Source organism: Myotis daubentonii, chromosome 15 (assembly GCF_963259705.1).
Source record: "Myotis daubentonii chromosome 15, mMyoDau2.1, whole genome shotgun sequence".
NCBI lineage: Eukaryota > Metazoa > Chordata > Mammalia > Chiroptera > Vespertilionidae > Myotis > Myotis daubentonii.
This window is the reverse complement of record NC_081854.1, coordinates 47,066,685-47,086,552: the sequence shown is the minus strand read 5'-3', so window position 1 is coordinate 47,086,552 and position 19,868 is coordinate 47,066,685. Positions and strand designations below refer to the sequence as shown.

General features: G+C 49.6%; 3 protein-coding genes across 3 annotated transcripts in view; 2 read left to right on the top strand and 1 right to left on the bottom strand.

The window, feature by feature from the left end:
* The window catches only part of TK2 (thymidine kinase 2), a 60,883-nt gene that overhangs the window by 33,924 nt on the left and 7,091 nt on the right, over nucleotides 1-19,868 (bottom strand). The gene's annotated exons all lie outside the window — the stretch shown is intronic.
* CMTM1 (CKLF like MARVEL transmembrane domain containing 1) lies at nucleotides 213-12,198 on the top strand. The gene is made up of 3 exons (XM_059667275.1): nucleotides 213-613; nucleotides 9,709-9,807; nucleotides 11,920-12,198. The coding sequence occupies exons 1-3, from the start codon at nucleotides 302-304 to the stop codon at nucleotides 12,196-12,198; spliced, it is 690 nt and encodes a 229-aa protein (XP_059523258.1). The 5' UTR covers nucleotides 213-301.
* LOC132216392 (CKLF-like MARVEL transmembrane domain-containing protein 2) lies at nucleotides 12,515-18,922 on the top strand. The gene is made up of 4 exons (XM_059665544.1): nucleotides 12,515-12,978; nucleotides 13,070-13,228; nucleotides 17,737-17,838; nucleotides 18,547-18,922. The coding sequence occupies exons 1-4, from the start codon at nucleotides 12,679-12,681 to the stop codon at nucleotides 18,799-18,801; spliced, it is 816 nt and encodes a 271-aa protein (XP_059521527.1). The 5' UTR covers nucleotides 12,515-12,678; the 3' UTR covers nucleotides 18,802-18,922.

The following is a 19,868-nucleotide window of genomic DNA, read 5'->3' as shown; positions in this document are numbered from 1 at the left end:
GGGGTGGGGGGCGGGGGGGGGGCTGAGAGAAAGCCCCAGGGGCCACCTGGCTGGCTGGCAGCACGGAGGTGGGGGGGTTGCGACCCTGAGGTCCCGCGCCAGGCAAGGGCGCAACCCGGGTGCCCAGGAGGTGGCTGGAGAGTCTGGTTCGCCCTCGGGCAGGGAGAGCTGGGTGCGCGCGAGGGGTGGGCAGCCGGCAGCCGTTGGGGCGCGACGCCGGGGGGCCGGGGGAGAGCCGGGGGCCGCAGAGCAGGGTCAGAGGCGCAGGGCCAACCTAACAGAGCCAGGCCCGGGGCCCACCATGTATACTTCTGAAGCGATGGGACCTGAAGAGAGCGCCTCGGGGCGCCCCGGGCGCAGCGCACCCGCAAAGAATCAACCCAAACGCTCAACGCCGTCCGTACGCTCGGTGCACCCAGGACCCAAAGGGAAACCCGCAGTCCCCAAGAAGGCCCCAGACCAGAAGCCAAGCGAACAGGCGGCCCCCAGCGAGTGGGAGAAGGCGGTGATCCAAAAGCGCGCGGAGGGCCGGACCAAGGTCCCACCCAGGTTCAGGGACAGCATCAAGCGTTTTTTCTTCTCACCCACCGGAGCGTTGAAGATCGTGCGGCTGGTGAGTAGAGAGAGCTGGTGGCTCGGCTGGGCAGAGGCTGGGCACAGGCAGGGCAGACGCAGGCCTCGGCCTTAGGAAACCTTCCCTAGTTCCCTCTGCCAGTCACCCTTGGTTTTGTTGTTGTTTATTGTTGAAAGTATTACAGGTGTCCCCTTTCTTCACCCCGCCCCCACCCTCGCCCCAGGTTGCCTCACCCTTCCTCCTCCTCCCCTCCTGTTCCTTACACACACTCGAACCTTACTACAAAGCTGGCTTCTTTTTTCCCTGTCCTACTTTTCTATTTCTCGGGTTTCCCCTCACAAAGGGAATTAGGGGAGCAATGAAGATGAGAGCAGAAGTGCGTAAATTAGCAAACACAGATAATAGAACTGACCAATAAGGTTGATAAACCTCTGGCCAATATAACGGGCACAGCGGGAGGAGAGGGCCTATATTCAAAGTTAGAAGCTAGAAAGGGAAAACAGTCTCAAACCCTGATAAAACGGAAAAGGTCCAAATCCGTTTGAATAATTGGACGAAATAGTTGATTTTTCTAGGAAAATGCAAATCACCAAAAGTGATCCCAGAGAAGAGAAAAACCTAAACAGCCCAACATGAGCACAGAGCAAAATGCGAAGTATCAAATGAGTGTCTTTCAAAAATACATCCGGCCGGATTGCTGCACAGGTTAACTCTTTCAAGCCGTCAGGGGACGTCATGCTGATACTATTCACAGTTTTTCAAAGAACAGAGAAAAAACACTTCTGAACTATTTTTACAAAGTCAATATAGCAGTGGTAATCAAAACCTGACAAAGTTCAGAAAAAGAAATCAAAGTGGAAATCTCACTTGTATCAAAGCCATAAGTATTCATATATTAGCAGAGAATATTCATCAGAACTTTTGAAAATTACACCACGAAGAAACATAAGATGATTCAATATTAAAATCATATTAAACTAATCCACCATATTATCATAAGTACAAAGAGAAAAAAATAGTACTAGTAACATCCAAAACACATTTGACAAGATTCAACATTCACCTCTGATTGCATGAGAGAGAGAGAGAAGAGACCAGTAGAATAGAAATACATAGGTATTTCACTGACATTGTAAAAACAAACCCAAAAGTCAGCATCATATAAATTAAACATCAGAAGTATTCCCATTAAAATGAGGAACAAAGAGGGTGCCCACTATCAATGCTGTTACTTAATATTTTTCTGGAACCAATAGTCATCACAATTAGGAAAAAGAAATAAAAACATTTTGAAAAGAGAGACAAAATATATCATTTCTTCCAGCTGATATCTAAAAAACTCAAAGTCAACTGGGAAACAGTTTAGAATAAGGTAACTTCTACTAGCTCATTAGTAGAAATGAGCAAACAAGCACTTCAAATAAAAGAAAATAGTTTTGTTTACAACAGTAGTCAAAATAAGAATCTAAGAGTAAATGAAATAAATTTGAAAGACCTATATGAAGAAAACTTTAAAATTCTATTGAGAGATATTTAAAAGCCACTAAAATAACAAAAAAGACACACTTTGTTCTTGAATAGCAAGACCAAATTTTGCAATAACTTTTCCAGATTATAAATTAAATGAAACCCCAATAAAAATACTACCAAAAGGCTTAATTGGGGAACTTGACCAAGACAAGCATGGGAGGCATAAAACAACCTGAGAATGAGTATGGAAAGGTCAGATAGTACGATATAAAACAAATTTCCTGTCATTTCAAAAGTACTAGAAAAGAAATCATCTAATCAATGGAGGAGAACAGTCTCAAAAAAGACCCAATTCACCTGAAAATTTAGTGTATAATAAAACCTGACTATTAAGTCAGTGGGGGAAATAATGGTGTTTCCCAATAAATGATGTTGGGATCATCCGCAGCTATTTGGAGAGAAAGCAAGCTAGACTTCTCCCTTACTCTATCAGAATCAATATCTACTTTATCTGTATATACATACTTCTTTCTGGTAAAAAAAATATATATATATACACTGTTAACAGTGGCTACTTTTAAGAAGACAGACTAGGGTTGGGTTAAGGGAGGTGAAAGGAACTGACATTTTTTTACCCTCCTCTACTGTGTGCGATTTCATTATTTGTGTGTATTATTTCATTTCTTACAAGTACAAACATTTTTAAAAAATAAAGTGTACGTTCAAGACAATACAGGCAATTTCAATATAATCAGATTTGCATTTAACAATTTGTGGTGTGTGTGTGTGTGTGTTTTCATGGTCCATGTGCATTAAAACAAAACCTGTTTCTTTTACTGCAGGGTCTTCTCATAGCAGCCTTAACTTGTTTCATCATCTCTGAAGCCCAAGAGTCATTCATAGCAATCACAGTTCTGGAACTCTTCATCGTTATTTTATTTATTCTAATATATATGCTAACCCTTCACCACTTGCTGACTTATATACACTGGCCCTTACTTGTAAGTGTTCCTTTTCATAATTCAAATATAAGCTTTGCCCTCAGCCCTAGAGCCGAGGCCCTCTTTACGTGAAAACACCCAGAGCTATCTCTCTGGACAAGGACATAGCTGAGCTCTGCCAGGGAGGGTGCTACCTATCCCCGGGGAGAAACTAGCCCTGGGCCCCTCTGTCTACAGGGCAACCAGCACACACACCTGCTTCCACCTCATGATGGTTCTGAACCTGTGGCGCTTCGCAGCTTATCCTAAAGAAATTTTTCATTCATATAGTCAGTCGGCTCACATTTCTTACCTATTGCTTGTAAAACAGACATGCTTCCACTTTTCAAACAGCACCCTCTCTAACAGATTATAAACACGCCCCTTAAAAGCAGGAGCGGACACGGCAGAGGTATAGAAAATGGTCACGCGTGCCCTGAAAGGTTGCAGGAGTCAACCTTTCCGTGTGTGTTAAGGGTCTGTACTCCCCAAAGGGTGCCGGGTGGTAGAGCATTCGGGAAAGGACATTGCACGTTCTAGCTGCTTCGGCATCCCGGAGTCTTTAGCAACTGGAAGTTCCTGAAGCTAATCCCTCCGGTCTCAGATCAACGCTATTTATTGTGGAGCCTGTGTCTGCAACCTCAGACTAGAGAGGGAATTCAGTTTTGTTTGGGTACAGACATGGGCCTAGTTCCTGGCTCTGTGAACGTCAGCCTCAGTTTCCCCATCAGGGAAGGAAAAGTGTGATCATCATCACTGCCTCACAGGCTCCTGTGACACTTAAATGTGTTTAAAGCAACTAGCACAACGCCTGGCACACAGGAAAGATTCATTACGAAGTGTCCAGCAGACCCTAGAAGGTTCTTTTCCCTCAAAGGGTGGCTTTTACCAGTTGAATTTGCACTGTGGACAGTCCTCACTCTGAGCTCAGACCTCGTCCACACCCCGCTCCCTAACAGTACCATTCTCTCGCCTTAAGGTAGGATTGGTTGCTGTGGAGCTAAAACGCAAATGTTTTCTTCAAGTGTCTGAGGGATTCTCTGAAAAGGCTGCTGAGCTCTCTGTCCCCCCGAGTGCTGAGCAACAGGAAGCAGACAAAGCCAGCTCTGAGCAGCTCCCACTGGACACGTGAAGACCCTGTTAGTGGTGGAGAGTTATAACCAGGGAGAGGTTTCCCGGGGGAAACGGAAATCTCTGTCCACGAAAATGTCCGAGAAGGGAAGGTAACTTTCTGAGCACGTGCCATGCGCCAGATACGTTTTCATGTGCGTCACCTTGTTTAATCCTCACAACAGCCCGATGAGGTTGTAGTCGCCCCCCAGGCCACGTTTGACGGGGGAGAACATTGGACTGAAGGGTTGAGTTGCCCATGGTCATGTGTAGGCGTGGGAACTCAGATCTGAACCCAGGTCTGGCAGACTCCGAAGCTCAGATTCTTCGGGGCTTTTTGCCCTGTTGCCTGTGATGGTTTCTCTGTTTCCACCCTCCCTCCATCTTTGTTCTCCCCAGAGTCTCAGAATTGTATGTTCTCTGTATCTTGTCCTGTTTCCTCTTGGTTTCCTTCAGATTTGGAGCCAAGGATGGACTGATTGTCCTAGGGATGTGGTGGGGACAGGCCCTTGGGGGAGTGGTGACTGAGGGCCCCACAGCACCAAGGTCAGAGCCGTGGGCAGGAGGATCCGGTCAACTGCCATGAAGCTGGAGAGAGCCTCAAGGCCCCATGCCTGGCTGCGAGGCCCAGGGCGGGAGTCCAGGGGGTGTCTTAGGCAGAGGCCAGAGGCGGGTCTCCTAAGCATGAACCACGAAGGTCCGGGGAGAGGAGCTGTTCTCGCAGTGGTCACGGGCAGCTCAGACCAGCTCTGTGCCTTTGCAGGCCTTGGTGAACTCTGATCAAGCCAGGCCCCCTTTTGCTACCTCTGCCTGGGTGAGAGCATTCTCTTTTCTGTGGATGGCTCGGGAGCCCCGAGGGCAACTCCGAGCCCCTGCTTTTCCCTCGCTCCTGTCCGCCAGGGTGCAGGCCAGGGCCTGGACCAGCACGTGGATATGTCTGGTGAACTCCCAGGAGCTTCATAGTTGGGAGACTTGGTCTTACCACAACGTTTGCCCAGTTATTCCGATGCTCAGCTACCTAGCAGCCCACATACTAAGCAGCCACATACTAACCAACATAGTTGATCAGGTGGCGAGTGATCTAATTGACTTGGAAGGTTTCTCAATACATCCATCAGAACAAGATCCCAAACTATTCTCTTCTCCTATCCATTCCTTTCCGTCCTAATCGGCCCTTTCAGGTCCCATTAGATGAAGGACATGAATATAGGCGATTGCTCAGAGGGTAAATAGCTCCCACAGGGAGGCCTTGGCCCGATTTAAAATATGCGGGCTTAGGGACAGTACGTACTGGTATCAGCCCAGGAGGTGACTAAGTGAAACTTCAGAGAGCAGGCGGACGTGGAGACAGGTTAGCATCAAGCTGCAGGAGTCACCTGGGACCTTTACGAAGGGTCAGTGCAGCAAGCCAGAGAACACGTGGCGGTTCACACTGTCACTGCTTGAAGCCCCGCCCACACACTAGAGGGGTCCAGCTGGCCCCGCTGCCACTTTCCGCCCTTCCCTCCAGGCAAGATGGTTTAGTGCCCAGCGGGCAAAGGACTAGGGTACAGAGTGCTGACTTTAAATATGTTTTTATTGATTTTTAGAGGGAGAGGAAGGGAGAATAGAGAGATAGAAACATCATCAATCGGCTGCCTCCTGCCGATCTCCTCCTGGGGATCAAGCCCGCAACCGGGGCATGTGCCCTGACCAGGAATCGAACCGGTGACCTCTTGGTTCATGGGTCGACTCTCATACTGAGCCACACCGGCCGGGCAGGAGTACTGATTTTAAGTGTCCGATTCCTTAAAGGCTCACAGGAAGAGAAAGTTCCTGATTCCCTGATTCCCACCCTTGTTCGGTAAAGGGCTAAGGATGAGAGTCCCCAGCAGGGAGGTAGAAAGTCTGAGGAATTAAGCCTTAGACCCTCAGCAGGACAGCACCACAGAGCGCTGGCCTCACCTAGATGACCTACTGAGGTCTGTAGACTCTGGGGCCCGATTTGGGCAGGGTCTCCTTCTCTGGAGATATGATGGAGCCTGGGCTTGGGGACCCACACCCAGGTCTCAAGTGCAGCTTCTCGCTTGGGTGAAGGCTGTGCCAGGGACCCTGACACCCATGGGGAGGGTGCTGATCCAACTCTTAGCTAGCCCCTGACTCGTCAGCGCAGCTCAGAGCGAGTTAGAATACAGCTTCCCTCATACCCCCCTCCCCCAATGTGGAGTCACTCTCTTCATTTCTCAACTTCATTACCAATTTTTGCCACCATCGTCTAGTATCACCTGTCAATATGCCTAAGAAATGTGTTAACCATAATCACTGTCTTCTGAACAGCCTCTATTTTTAACACTTCTACATTGTAAAAAATATTAGCCAGTATGGTCAGAGAAACGGAGTCCTGGTCAAGCAGATGTTTTTGCCAGTAGAAAGCAAATTTTTTTTAAAAGAACATAATAAATATATTTTCAACTAAAGCTCTATAGGAGTGATGATTCCTAAACCGCCAGCAATGTCTTTACATTTAAAAGTGAGAGGCACCCGCTTTAGAATGTCCCCTTCAAGTAAGAGTCATGAAAAACACGGGTTCTGGCGATTTCTGATCAGACGCTGCCACCTGTTTGGAGAACTCCAGACACAAGTGGAACCAAGGGAAGTTGCAGCTAGTTGACCACCACCTGACGTTGACTGTGTACAAAATGCTTGTTACAAATTCCACATTTTGTAAAACAGATGCAAACGTTCGACGCTCTTTCCGATAGCGATATTTAAAAATAAGCATTCGACAGTAGAGCCCCTTTTTCTTTCCCGGTTACAATCTGACACCATTTTGTGTCTCTCAGAGAACAGCCCGAGAGCTTTAAGGAAAATAACTGGCCAGTAGCAAACCCGCCTCTCCTTTCGCTCAGCAGAGGCTACTTGCATCCACAGGGTATTTAGCCACGGCGGGCGGGGGAGAGGGAGAGAACCGGTGGTGAATTAGGATGGCATTTACAGGGAAGCCAGCCAGAAGCCCTCCTGCAGGTGGCAAGGCTCAGCTGCAACGTTACCCGATCAAGGAGAACAAGTACGAGGCAGGCCAATAAGAGGGTGTGTGTCTCGGGCAAAAAAAGGAAGTGGGGTTCGTCAGGAGAAGGCCCTGGGCAATCAAATCGGACGGCTGAGGGTCAGCGCCACTCACTGGCTGAACACCCCCCCCCCCCCGCATGTAAATTGGGGATAAGGGAAGTTTGTTGTGAGAATCGAATGAGATCACGTATTAACACCTTGGCACCGGATGTGACACATAGTAAGTGCTCAAGAAATGTGAGCTACAGGGGAAATGTTGGGTACAAGGCAGAGATGAGCTCCAAGGGACAGTGGAGGAGAGAGCTTCCTTTTGAGGAAGGATCACAGTAAACCCTAACCCCCAGCCGCCCAATGAGGGGAGTGGGATCATGATGGGGAATCCGCGGTTGGCTGGGTGGGGCCAGTCTGCATTCGGTTTATTACCATTATCATTACGGATATACTTCCATCCAAATTCACAATGGCCTATGGCCACGGCTAGTTAATTTTGATCTTAAAAAGTCTACCCTCTGCTTCTTAGTTGTGAGAGTCCTTGTTCACACCTTCGAATACCTCAGTTTGCACAGTCCTCAGGTACAACGCTGCACACCGCCGTACCCGTCCCACCGTAGCCAGACCGATCAGCCAGCCTATAGGATGCACTGGAACTCACTTCCAACCCCTGTTACAGTGTTACCCACCAGGTGCCCAAATAATAGACATGAGTGCCCTTCCGAGAAGCAGGTTCACCTTTGACCCAAAGGCTCCTTGCTTGCCAATCTCAACAGGAAGAACACCTGGCATTTGCTGAAAGTTTACTCTCTATGCACATTTTGAAGACAGATATCACGAATCTAGGTGTTGATGCACTCCCACTACCCACTAGATGCCAGGCACTTGCCTGCTGCTTTCAGATTCCTTATGCCATGTAATCCTCAGATCAACCCAACGAATCCCAATCATCAGCTTCATCTTAAAAATCAGCATGCAGGCACAGGAGGCGTGAAAGAGCACGCCCCAGGTCACACATCTGGGAACTGGCAGGCCAAAAATGAGCTCAACAAATGACATCCGCAAAAAGCACTCTCACCGTTTTTGTCCCATCCATGTTGACCCTCAGTGACCCTTTCCACAGAAAACGACAAAGACGGAGGCTGCACTTCCTTCCTTGGGGGAGTCCCTGATTCCACCCCTTGGCAGATGCTCAATCTTAGGCAATTTAATAAACCCTCTGAGCCTCTGTGACAGCCTCACAATGATACTCGCTGTGCAGGGTGCTTATGAGGGTTAAATGAGATAATGACTGGGAAGAGCTTGGCACCTTGAAGAGCCACTGTGATTCCATACACTGGATGGCAGGCTCCTTGCTCTACCTGGGCAAGTACACCAGATGGGTTGATACTATTAAGTCAGGCCACTTTAAGACTAAACATGTTCAAATTAGCTATCTGGGCCATACCATGATTCTATCGCCCTGGGCTGTTGCCCTCCCCACAAACGGGTGCCACGGACACATGGAGCACCTTCTTCTATTATTCCTCCACCACCAAAGCCCAGCCTCTCCTAATACTCCGGGATGTGCCCCCACCCATTCATCCTCACCCTTTATTTAGCAGTTAAAGAACCCAGTCCTGAAATCCAGAAGGAAGGATGTGGGCACAGATGTCAGGGCAGGCTCAACTGTGGCCATGTCTTAGGGAAGCGCAAAAGTCAACAACAGCACAGGCATTCACTCCAGAATATCAGGCCTGCTCCCCAGAAGGGTTCCTGCCTTCTCAGGGCGTGTGCACCTACAGACTAAATATGACCCAACTTCTAAAGGATCGGTTCTACCTAAAGATTTGGGAATGGAATTAAATCAGTAAAGTCCTAATCCAAAATTTTAATTTTTAAAACATTTTTATTTCTTTCCTAGAGGAAGGGAGAGGGAGAGGGAGAGATAGAAACATCAATGATGAAAGAGAATCACTGACCAGCTGCCTCCTGTGCACCGCCCCCCCCTCCACTGGGGATCAAGCCTGGAACCCGGGCATGTGTCCTGACCGGGAATCGGACGGTGGTTTCATAGGTCAATACTCAACCAGTGAGCCACATCCGCCAGGCCTAAAATTTTATTTTTATATTAAAACAAATGTATTGCAGAATAGAATTCAGAATTAATTTAAAATATAAGACTTCAGAAATCATATTTTTGGAAGACCCATTTGAGCTAGGCCCCCAAGCCTCTAGGTTTTTTCATGCTCACTTTCTGTGGCCTTTAAGAAAAGTCTGATGGAAAAGTTGTCAGCTTTTATTTATTTTTAATGGTCTCCTTTAATGAAATTAAACCCATTTCTGCTGACAAAGTCCTATCCAGGACCTTAAAAATCACATAAACTCGTCTCTCTAGAAGATGTAAGAATTATGCTGCTGGGGGTTCCTTTTAATATTAATCAGAGGGAACGTTTGCAACAGACATCCATCCCTAGATAGGTAACTGACCAATTTAAATATTGTGTGAAATTACATTTTCATGTCAAGGTGATCATTTTCAATTCTGCATTACAGGATCTTATCAACAGTTTCGTTACAACTGTGTTCCTTTTAGTAGTTGCCATCTTGACAATGCAAGAAAAGGAAAGGAGGCATTTATTCTATATCGGAGGGGTAAGTAGGGGCCTCTGCGACTCCGTTGTAGTTGAGTATTTCACGACCCTTGAAAAAGGAGAACTGGCACACCATTATTTCGATTACAGGGCACCCTCACCACCACCCCTTCTCTTTCCCGCACCGAGAGCTTCAGAAGATGTGAAGTTACACAAATTCTCAGCTCGTGAAAACCTTCATTCTAATACCCATTCTCCAAATAGGGATGAAAGCAAGTTGTTGAACCTCTTTTGAGAATTGTATACACCAGTGATGGGAACCTTTTGAGTTCGGCGCGTCAGCATTTTGAAAAACCCTCACTTAACTCTGGTGCCGTGTCACATAATAGAAATTTTTTGATATTTGCAACCATAGTAAAACAAAGACTTATATTTTTGATATTTATTTTATATATTTACATGCCATTTAACAAAGGAAAATCAACCAAAAAAAAAAAATGAGTCCGCGTGTCACCTCTGACACGCGTGTCATAGGTTCGCCATCAGTGGTATACACTATTTTTTAAACCATTGCAACAAGATATTCTTGCCTATAAATAGGACTTTGACTTTTCTGGCTGGACGGGAGAATATTTTAAAAGCACATGAAAAGAATGATTGTAGGGTGAGGGAGGAGGGAGTGCATTGTCAAAAGTGAGTGACCCAGCCTATTCAGGAAGGAAGGAAGGAAAGAAGGAAGGAAGGAAGGAAGGAAGGAAGGAAGGAAGGAAGGAAGGAAGGAAGGAAGGAAGGGAGAAAGGAAGGAAGGGAGGAAGTTAGTTTAAGGGAGGAAATTACTTCCCAGCATCCAGCAAGTGCCCCACACAAAGCTAGGCTTGTTTGTCTGTTTTGTTAATCCTCACCTGAGGATATTTTCTCCATTGCTTTTCAGAGAGAATGGAAGGGAGGGAGGGAGAAGGAGAGAGACACAGAGACACATCCATCAGTTGCCTCCCTCATGTGCCCCAACCCGACCCAGGGACAGGGATTGAACCTGCAATCCAGAGACATGCCCTTGACCAGGAATCGAACCCGAGACCCTTCAGTGGGTGGACTGGCGCTCTAACCATTGAGCAACACAGGCCAGGCCAAGGCTCGGCATGTTTGGACTCAGTCTTTACAACTCTCATTTGTACAGATATGGCACAGGCTGGGATAAACTGCGACTTGGGTCCTCATATGAAGGGCACTCAATATGGCAGAGTAAATGCTTGGAAGATGGTGGGGGTGTGGGGAGGTGAGACTTTGGTTTAAGAGATTAAACCATGGGAAGAGAAATTAATCCCCCCCAAAAAGGTTGAAGTTCTTTGAATTCATTCCATAATCAGTAAACATTTGCCAATCCCATTGGATTGTGCCAGGCCTGAACTCTGTGTTGGGGATAGAATCCTTTCCCCGCAGGGGAACTCGCAGATTAGATGGGGCAAGAGCCACCTGGGAAAAGTTCATTTATGCAGCCAGGGATGACGTGGCCAGAAAGAGAAACATCCAAGGCAGACAGGAGCTGGTCCCCATTTGCTAACTCAGCCACCACGTCTCCTGCCACCTGCCAGCGGCTCCTAGTGCCTGGTCTCCATAAATTCTTACCTGGATGGCAGGAGACCCCACCACCTCCCACTGGTCCCCCTGCCCCCAGCCTGGGTCACTGGCCAGTCACCCCTCCATTCAGCAAGAGGGCTTTCTGAGTCCGACCCCCGCCTCTCCTCCCTCCACCTCTCTAGAGGTCTCAGCCACACCAGGTTCCTCGGAGACCTCAGCCCAGTACCTAGAGTTCTCCTCCCAGCTGGTCCCCTTGGGAACCCTTTCCTGCCCTTTCAAACTTAAACCAGGAGTCCTGTCCACGATGGGCCATCTCAGGACTCCAGCCCCACCGGGGCCTCCTAAATCCAGGGTCCTTCTCTGGTCCTTTCCTAGTGCCTCGTGAATCGGATGAGGTCGTTAGTGTCAGCAAAACCCGCCATTTTCAAAACTCCTTTCTCTGGGAATGACAGAAAGGATCGAAGCCGGTGGTGGAGGGTCAGAGAGAGGACAAGCGGCCACCCGCTTCCCGGGATGGGGAAATGGAAGGCAGGGGGCTCCTGAGCTGCAAACTGACCCCACCTTTCCTTCCCGCATATGGTCTTGTCTCCGACAGTGCCTGTGTCTCTCGGCGGCAATCGTGTGTCTCGTGGATGCGTCCCTGGTCACCAAGATGGTGAGGCAGGCCATGAAAAAAGCCCTGGGCTTGGAAGGCGAAACCACACCCTCTCCCGCACAGGCGGCGGCGACGGCGACAGCGACAGCGACGGCGGAGGCCGGGGAAGAACCAACCCAGCAACCCATCCCCCAACCTGACAAGATGCTCAGCCCTGCAGCCTCGGAGCGACCCACCGGGGGACCCTCGCTGGCCAAAGAGGCTGCCGCCACCCCCTGAGCACGCGCGCTGTCACCCATCTCGGCCCACGTGGGGTCATAAAGTCAGGGCCGCTCGGTCGCGAACACTTCTGCGTCCACGTGTTGCCTTGTGTGAAAGTCCAGTTGCACTTCCCTGCCCAGGGCACCGCGATCTGGGGGGGGGTAGGGGGGGCACCCGAGGCCCTTGACCCTGCCCTGCCCCCAGCCAACCCAAGTGGTGGGCGTGGCGGGGGCGGGGTCTCCTGCGTGGGGGCAGCTGGGCGGGGCGGGCCCTGTGGGGGGAGGGAGGGCAGGTTGGGGGGCGGGGGTGACCTTCCCACGGTGAGACGGGCGCGTGCACAGGGCACCACGCGTTGGCTCCGCTCGTCTTCGGCCGTTGGCTGAGCGAGGCCTCTGAGCAAGTCGGTTGGCGCCCGACTTGGCTCAAGGTCAGGCCTGTCCGGGAACAGCAAGAAGAAGTTGGGCCGGCCCGTGAGAAGCCCAAAGGGTCCCCGCCACGATGGCAGATAAAGGCAAAAAGGGGGACAAGCCGGGGGCACCTCCTCCAGGCGGCAAGAAGGAGGGAGAGCAACCGCCGGGGGAGGGGAAGAAGGGGAAGGACGAGGGGAAGGGGAAGGAGGAGGAAAAGAAGGGGAAGGAGGAGGAAAAGAAGGACGAGCCGCCGCCCAAGCCCAAATCCGTGCAGCCCAAGGACAATGTGGGCACGCGGAAGGGGTGCCGCCGCTACAGGTGGGAGTTGAAGGACAGCAACAAGGAGTTCTGGGCGATGGGGCACGCCGAGGTCAAGCTCCTGAGCGTGGTGAGTCCTCGCCCGCCCGCCCGGAGAGAGGGGGAGCTCGGGAGGGAGCCGGTGAGAGCCCGCCCGCCCTCGGCCATGTCTCCCCCGACAGGGCTGCCTGATCGCTGCGCTCGTCATGTTCACCGGCACCGTGGTGCACCCGCTCCTCTCGCTCATGATCACCATGGAAATGTCCGTCTTCCTCTTCTTCATCGTCGTCTACACCTTCGCCATCAACAGATACATGCCCTTCATCCTGTGGCCCATCACTGTAAGTGCGGGAGCCCGAGCCCGGCCCAGGTGTTCTGAGACCGGCCTCCCCGCCCCCCGCCCCCCTCCCGCCCCCACCCCCCCCACCCCACCCCCCACCCCCGGTCCCCCGCAGGCAGCGGTGCCGGGCATGGACCCAGCGCCTCTGGCCGGGCTCGGGTAGAGGCGGCTGCAAGTAGGTGGAAAAGGCTCTGAAAAAGCCCAGCTTCGGGGAAGGAGGCTCTTACCCACCTGCTGGTCGAACCCGGGGTCTTTGCTCCTGGCCGCGTTTGCTCTCCTTGGGAGGAGGGGAGGTGCAGCCACGACCTGTTCCTCCCAACCCCTGTACCAGCTCACATCCGACTGGGGCGGGCACCCAGAAGATACCCCATCCCCAGAATTCAAAGGGAAAAAAAAGCTTCCCATAAGTTGGTCAAATAAAATGAGAATTTTTTTTTAATTACTTCTAAAACAGCCTCAGATCGCCCAGTGACTATCCCTGTAAAGGGTGTTCCACCCAGAGAGAGGTTCAGGTCAAAGCAGTCGTCTGTTGGACTAGGACTGGGCAAGTTTACCCAACCACTTCTAGCCTTCGCCTGTCATGTGAGGTCAGGGATGCTCACTGCTGCGATCCTCCCCGAGGAGTCGCTGCAAAGAGCTTGGCGGTGTGCCCGGGGATGGTGGGCCTGAATGCCTGGCCCCTGGCCTGTGTAACCACAGAGCACAGACCTCACCCCAACCATACCCACGGCCCTGGCTCACTGCCCACCCACAGCGTGCCTCCGGAGTCCTGGGCTCACCGCTTCTCTCACTTTACACACGAAATGGGCTCAGAATGGCCAAGCAACTTGCCTCCCGGTACCTCAGCCAGTAAGTGGCACCAAGAGAAAAGATTCAACCCAAGCTTTGTCAGTCAAATCTGAGTCCTTAACGGCACTCTGTCCTGCCAACTTGTTGAAAGTTATGAGGGTCCAGGGACCCACGGGTCTCAGGGAGGTGTATATGGGGATTCTCAGTATAGGGAGGGAGGGGAGAGGGCCACGCAAGGCTCTTGGGATGAGCAGAGGACAAAGTAAAGGGACAGGCAGAGGACAAGTTCCCAGCTAAGGAGCTTGAGAGAAGACACTTTTATTTCAGCTCCAGCAAGAGGAAAAATCAGTGAACCCGGAAAATCCTCCTGCTGCACTCACCTAAAGATTAGAGGGGATGTAAGCACTATTGCTTTAACTGAATGGCTGAGCTGGCGAAAGGAAGGAAGGAAGGAAGGAAGGAAGGAGGGAGGCAAGGAGGGAGGCCGGGAGGGAGGCAGGGAGGGGAAGGAAGAGGAAGGAAAAGGAAAGGAAAAGACAGAGGTGCCAGAAATGGAAAACAGGAGCAGTGATCGAATAAGCCACTTGAAGTGTGGGTGGGAATGGCGAGGTGTTACCCTCGGACAGTGATGGCGAACCTATGACACACGTGTCAGAGGTGACACGCGAACTCATTTTTTTGGTTGATTTTTCTTTGTTAAATGGCATTTAAATATATAAAATAAATATAAAAAATGTAAGCCTTTGTTTTACTGTGGTTGCAAATATCAAAAAATTTCTATATGTGACACGGCACCAGAGTTAAGTTAGGGTTTTTCAAAATGCTCACACGCCGAGCTCAAAAGGTTCGCCATCACTGCCCTAGGAGTATGGGTTTTCATCCATTCTTAAGTTAGGTGATGAGGCGCTGGTCCCAAGCAAAGTGGGGATTTAGAACTGCGAGCCCTGCCTGAAGACAGCACCCTGTAAAGACTACAGTACACGCTTAGGGGAAAGACAGAGAAGATACCTTTTCCCACACAGAGAAACAAGAAAGCATGCTTGCCCAGCCAGCAGAGCTCAGTGGTTGAACATCAATCTATGAACCAGGAGGTCAAAGTTCCATTCCTGGTCAGGGCACATCCCGGGTTATATATCTCTCTCCCTCTCCCTTCCTCTCTGAAATCAATAAAAATATATTTAAAAAAAAAAAAAAAAAAAACAAGCAAGAGAGAAACCAAGATGGCATCCTAGGTAAAGACCTGAAATTGCTGCTTTGCACAACCACTTCAAAAATACAACTAAAAGACGAAATGGACATCATCCAGAACTACAGGAAGGCTGGCTGAGTGGAAATTCTACAACTAGAAGGAAAGAGAAAAGCACACTGAGACTCAGAGGAGGTGCAGAAGTAAAGTGCAGAGGTACGGAGGTGCACACATGGAAAGGGCTGGCTACTGAGGATGCTGTTGTCTTTTTCAGTTGGGAGGGAGTCTCAAGCTCCCAATGGCCCTGACTCCAATTCCGGGCGAGTCTCTGGGGACCCAGACTCATATGGGGAGAAACTGGACTGTCTGGCAGCGGGCAGAACTCGAGGGTGGCTTTCTCTCAGAGGTGCTTGCAGCGATTACTGGGACACTGAGACCCAGGACCTCTTAGGGCAGGGCTGAGGATCAGCCATAGCTGTTTGCTCCGCCCTGTTGATTCCTTGAGACCCCGCCCCACCCAAGCTGTGCACAGAGGCTTTTGCATATGAATGGTCTGGCCCTTTGCAATAAAAAATTACCTAACAAACTGCAGCTGGGCCAGAGAGACCCAGAACATCCAAAAGAAGGCCCAAGGCCCCAAAGCAGCTTGCATTACTTTACAGCTGGGCCTCATCTGAGCACCTCCAAATCCCAAACAAAGAAGAGGAAGCTGCAGATCTTCCCGTCGCTCCTGCTGGGTAGCCTCAGGCAGAGGCTAAATTGGTACCTCCTTAGAGATCCAAGTGCCAGTGTACCCAGTGGTCAGAGTGGGACCATCCAATTACAACTCCTCAGATCTATAAGGGACAAACTCAGGGGGCAGACTCAGTGAGCACCAAAGCCCCACTGAAGCAAGTCTTGCCCCATAAGTGTGTCTTCAGCACAGAAGTTCTCCCGCTGTAGACACAGCTGATTCTCACAGTCAATTGGCCTGGAGGTCAATTCCTCCCAGTGTTACCTACAACAATCAAGGCTTAACTACAACAAGACTGTGCACAAAGCCCACAAGGGGGTGCACCAAGAGTGTCTACCTCAGGTAATTGGGGAGGCTGAGCCACTGGGCCCTATAGGACACTTAGCACAGAAAGCCACTCTATCGACACAGCAAAGCATAAAAACTGCCGAGACAAAGAAACAGGACACAAATGACAGAAATGGAGGAAAGCAAACTACTGGATATAGAGTTCAAAACCATACTTTTAAGGTTTTTCAAGAATTTTCTAGAAACCGCTGATAAACTTAATGAGACCCTTGAGAAATCTAATGAGACCCTCGATGTTGTGATAAAGGACCAACTAGAAATTAAGCATACACTGACTGAAATAAAGAATATTATACAGACTCCCAACAGCAGACCAGAGGATCACAAGAATCAAGTCAAAGATTTGAAATACAAAGAAGCAAAAAACACCCAACCCGAAAAGCAAAATGAAAAAAGAATCCAAACATACGAAAATAGTGTAAGGAGCCTCTGGGACAGCTTCAAGTGTACCAACATCTGAATTATAGGGGTGCCAGAAGATGAGAGAGAGCGAGATATTGAAAACCTATTTGAAGAAATAATGACAGAAAACTTCCCCTACCTGGTGAAAGAAATAGACTTACAAGTCCAGGAAGCACAGAGAACCCCAAACAAAAGGAATCCAAAGAGGACCACACCAAGACACATCATAATTAAAATGCCAAGAGCAAAAGACAAAGAGAGAATCCTAAAAGCAGCAAGAGAAAGAAAGTCAGTTACCTACAAGGGAGTACCCATACGACTGTCAGCTAATTCCTCAACAGAAACTTTGCAGGCCAGAAGGGAGTGGCAAGAAATATTCAAAGTGATGAATACCAAGAACCTACAACCAAGATTACTTTATCCAGCAAAGCTATCTTTCAGAATCGAAGGTCAGATAAAGAGCTTCACAGATAAGGAAAAGCTAAAGGAGTTCATCACCACCAAACCAGGATTATATGAAATGCTGAAAGGTATCCTTTAAGAAGAGGAAGAAGAAGAAAAAGGTAAAGATTCAAATTATGAACAACAAATATGCATCTATCAACAAGTGAATCTAAGAATCAAGTGAATAAATAATCTGATGAACAGAATGAACTGGTGATTATAATAGAATCAGGGACATAGAAAGGGAATGGACTGACTATTCTTGGGGGGGAAGGGGTGTGGGGGATGCGGGAAGAGACTGGACAAAAATTGTGCACCTATGGATGAGGACAGTGGGTGGGGAGTGAGGGCAGAGGGTGGGGTGGGAACTGGGAGGAGGGGAGTTATGGGGGGGGAAAAGAGGAACAAATGTAATAATCTGAACAATAAAGATTTAATTTAAAAAAATAAAAAATAAAAAAATAAATGTAGATAAAATATTTGCATAATCTTTAATTAGGCAGAAGTTTGAAACTCATTCCTGCCCGGAAGCTCTGCCAGGCGGGCTGTCAGTGGGGCCTCGGCCGGGTCCCAGGCTGACCGACGCTCCTCTCTCCCGTGCTCTCAGGACCTTCTCAACGACCTGTTCGCCACCGCTTTCCTGGCAGGCGCTGTGGGCTTTGCTGTGCAATCTCGCCAAACCATGCCAGTGAACTACTTTGTTGCTGTGGTGAGTCTCCCTTGTGGGGCTTGTTCATCTGCTTAGAAATCACCTCTTTTTGGAGAACGGGTGTTTTCCCCCCTTCGAAGGCCACAGAACGGCTTTTCACCGAATTGTGCGGTCCAAGCAAAGTTTGAAAGTAAAGCTGATCAATGTTCCCAGTGGAGAAGCCGTTGAAATAAATTTGATGTGTAGGGAGCCCCTCAAGCTGCTGGCTTCCTCCTTTTGCTGCTGACCCAGAGGCCAAAGCTCCCACCCGACCCCCAGGCCGGGTTTAAAGAAAGCAGTGGTGGGTGACAGGGCACTGGGGAGGGGGGGGACTCCGTCTCTGGGGTCTGGCCATTTAAGGGGACAAGGGGGTGTCTTTTACAGCACCTGCTTACTATCAGAAACCAGGAAGGAGCCCAGCGCTGTGCTTTGGTGGTTGAGCGTTGACCTATGAACCAGAAGGTTCAACTCCTGGTCAGGGCACGTGCCCAGGTTTTGGGCTTGATCCCCAGTAGGGAGCATGCGGGAAGCAGCCAATCAATGATTCTCTCTCCTCACTGATGTTTCTTTCTCTCTCTCTCTCTCTCTCTCTCTCTCTCTCTCTCTCCCTCCTCTCTCTGAAATCAATAAAAATATATTTTTTTTACAAAAAAAGAAAAGAAACCAGGAAGGAAATAGGCCAACTTCGGGACGAAAAGCAAAAGTCACGAGGCCCCTCTTGTTTTCCAGATCCTTATCGGTTTGGCCGCATTTTTCCCTTTAATCGATATATGCCTTCAAAGAAAACACTTCAGAGGCAAGAAGGTCAGAAAGAATGTGCTGGTTCCTCCTCAAAAAATGGCAGGTGCTTCAAAGGAAGAGCCAAAAGCGGAGGCAGCAAAGCCAAAGGACGACAAAAAGGGAAAGCCGGCGCCAGCAGCAGCAGCAGCAGCGGGAGGAGCAGCACCAGCAGAAGCAGCAGCAGCAAAGCCAGGCAAGAAATGACACCAAGGAGAAGCCGGTGGTCAGACGTGGCCGTGTATTTTACAACGAAGCAGAGTCCCACCCACTGTCTTCCTTGTCTTCTTTCTCAATGATTTTCTTGTCCACTTAAATAACCACCTCTGCTCGGAAAAGAAACTCTCTTCAAATGGATTTTTTGTTCCTGCAAACAACGTCTACCGAAAGTTTTGGTGCCGTGAGGGGCTTGGGGGACCAGCATGTGGGTGACGCTGGCTGTCAACGCTGACCAGCCGAAGGGGCCAGAGGAAAAGGAGAGAACGGAAAACAAAAGGATGCCTTTTTTTTCACGTTATTTTTTATTTTTATTTATTTTAGAGAGGAAGAGAGAGACTCTAGGTCGGAGCACAAGGGCACATGGTTCACAGGTTGACGCTCAACCATTGAGCCAAGCTGGCCAGGCTCACGTTAATATTTTTATTTTTTATATATTTTTTTATTAATTTCGGAGAGGAAGGAAGAGGGAGAGAGAGAGAGAAACATCAATGATGAGAGAGAATCATTGACTCGCTGCCTCTTGCACACTCCCCACTGAGGATCGAGCCCCCAACCTGGGCATGTGCCCCTGACCGGAATCGAACCCGGGACCCTTTACTCTGCAGATCAACGCTCTATCCACTGAGCCAAACCGGCTAGGACTGAAATTTTTTAAAAGCATCCAGGTGGTTGCTAGGAGAGAAATAAGATTGCTGGCCTTCCTGATTCCTCGAAGTTTGGTATTGGTCCTCATTTGAAGATCCCTCGGGAGGAGGGCAACAGGGGTGGGGGCACCTCCTCAGGGCTCAGGGCCTCTGCGAGCCGGAGCCAGGCTGGAGTGGGCCAAGCAGGATGGGCCCAGAAGGGACTGGGGGGCTGGTTGCTGGGGAGATGGCCAGCGGTCCCTGGGACCTGCAGCATCTCTGTCCAGTAAAGACCTGAGCATAAGCCCTGAACATCAGCCGGGCCCCAGAGCCACAACTCCCACATGCACGCGGCCCCCAACCCCCGCACCCGGGTCAGGGCCTCATTCTCACCAGACAGTCCAGCCACTTGGCAACTTGGCAGGAGAAGAG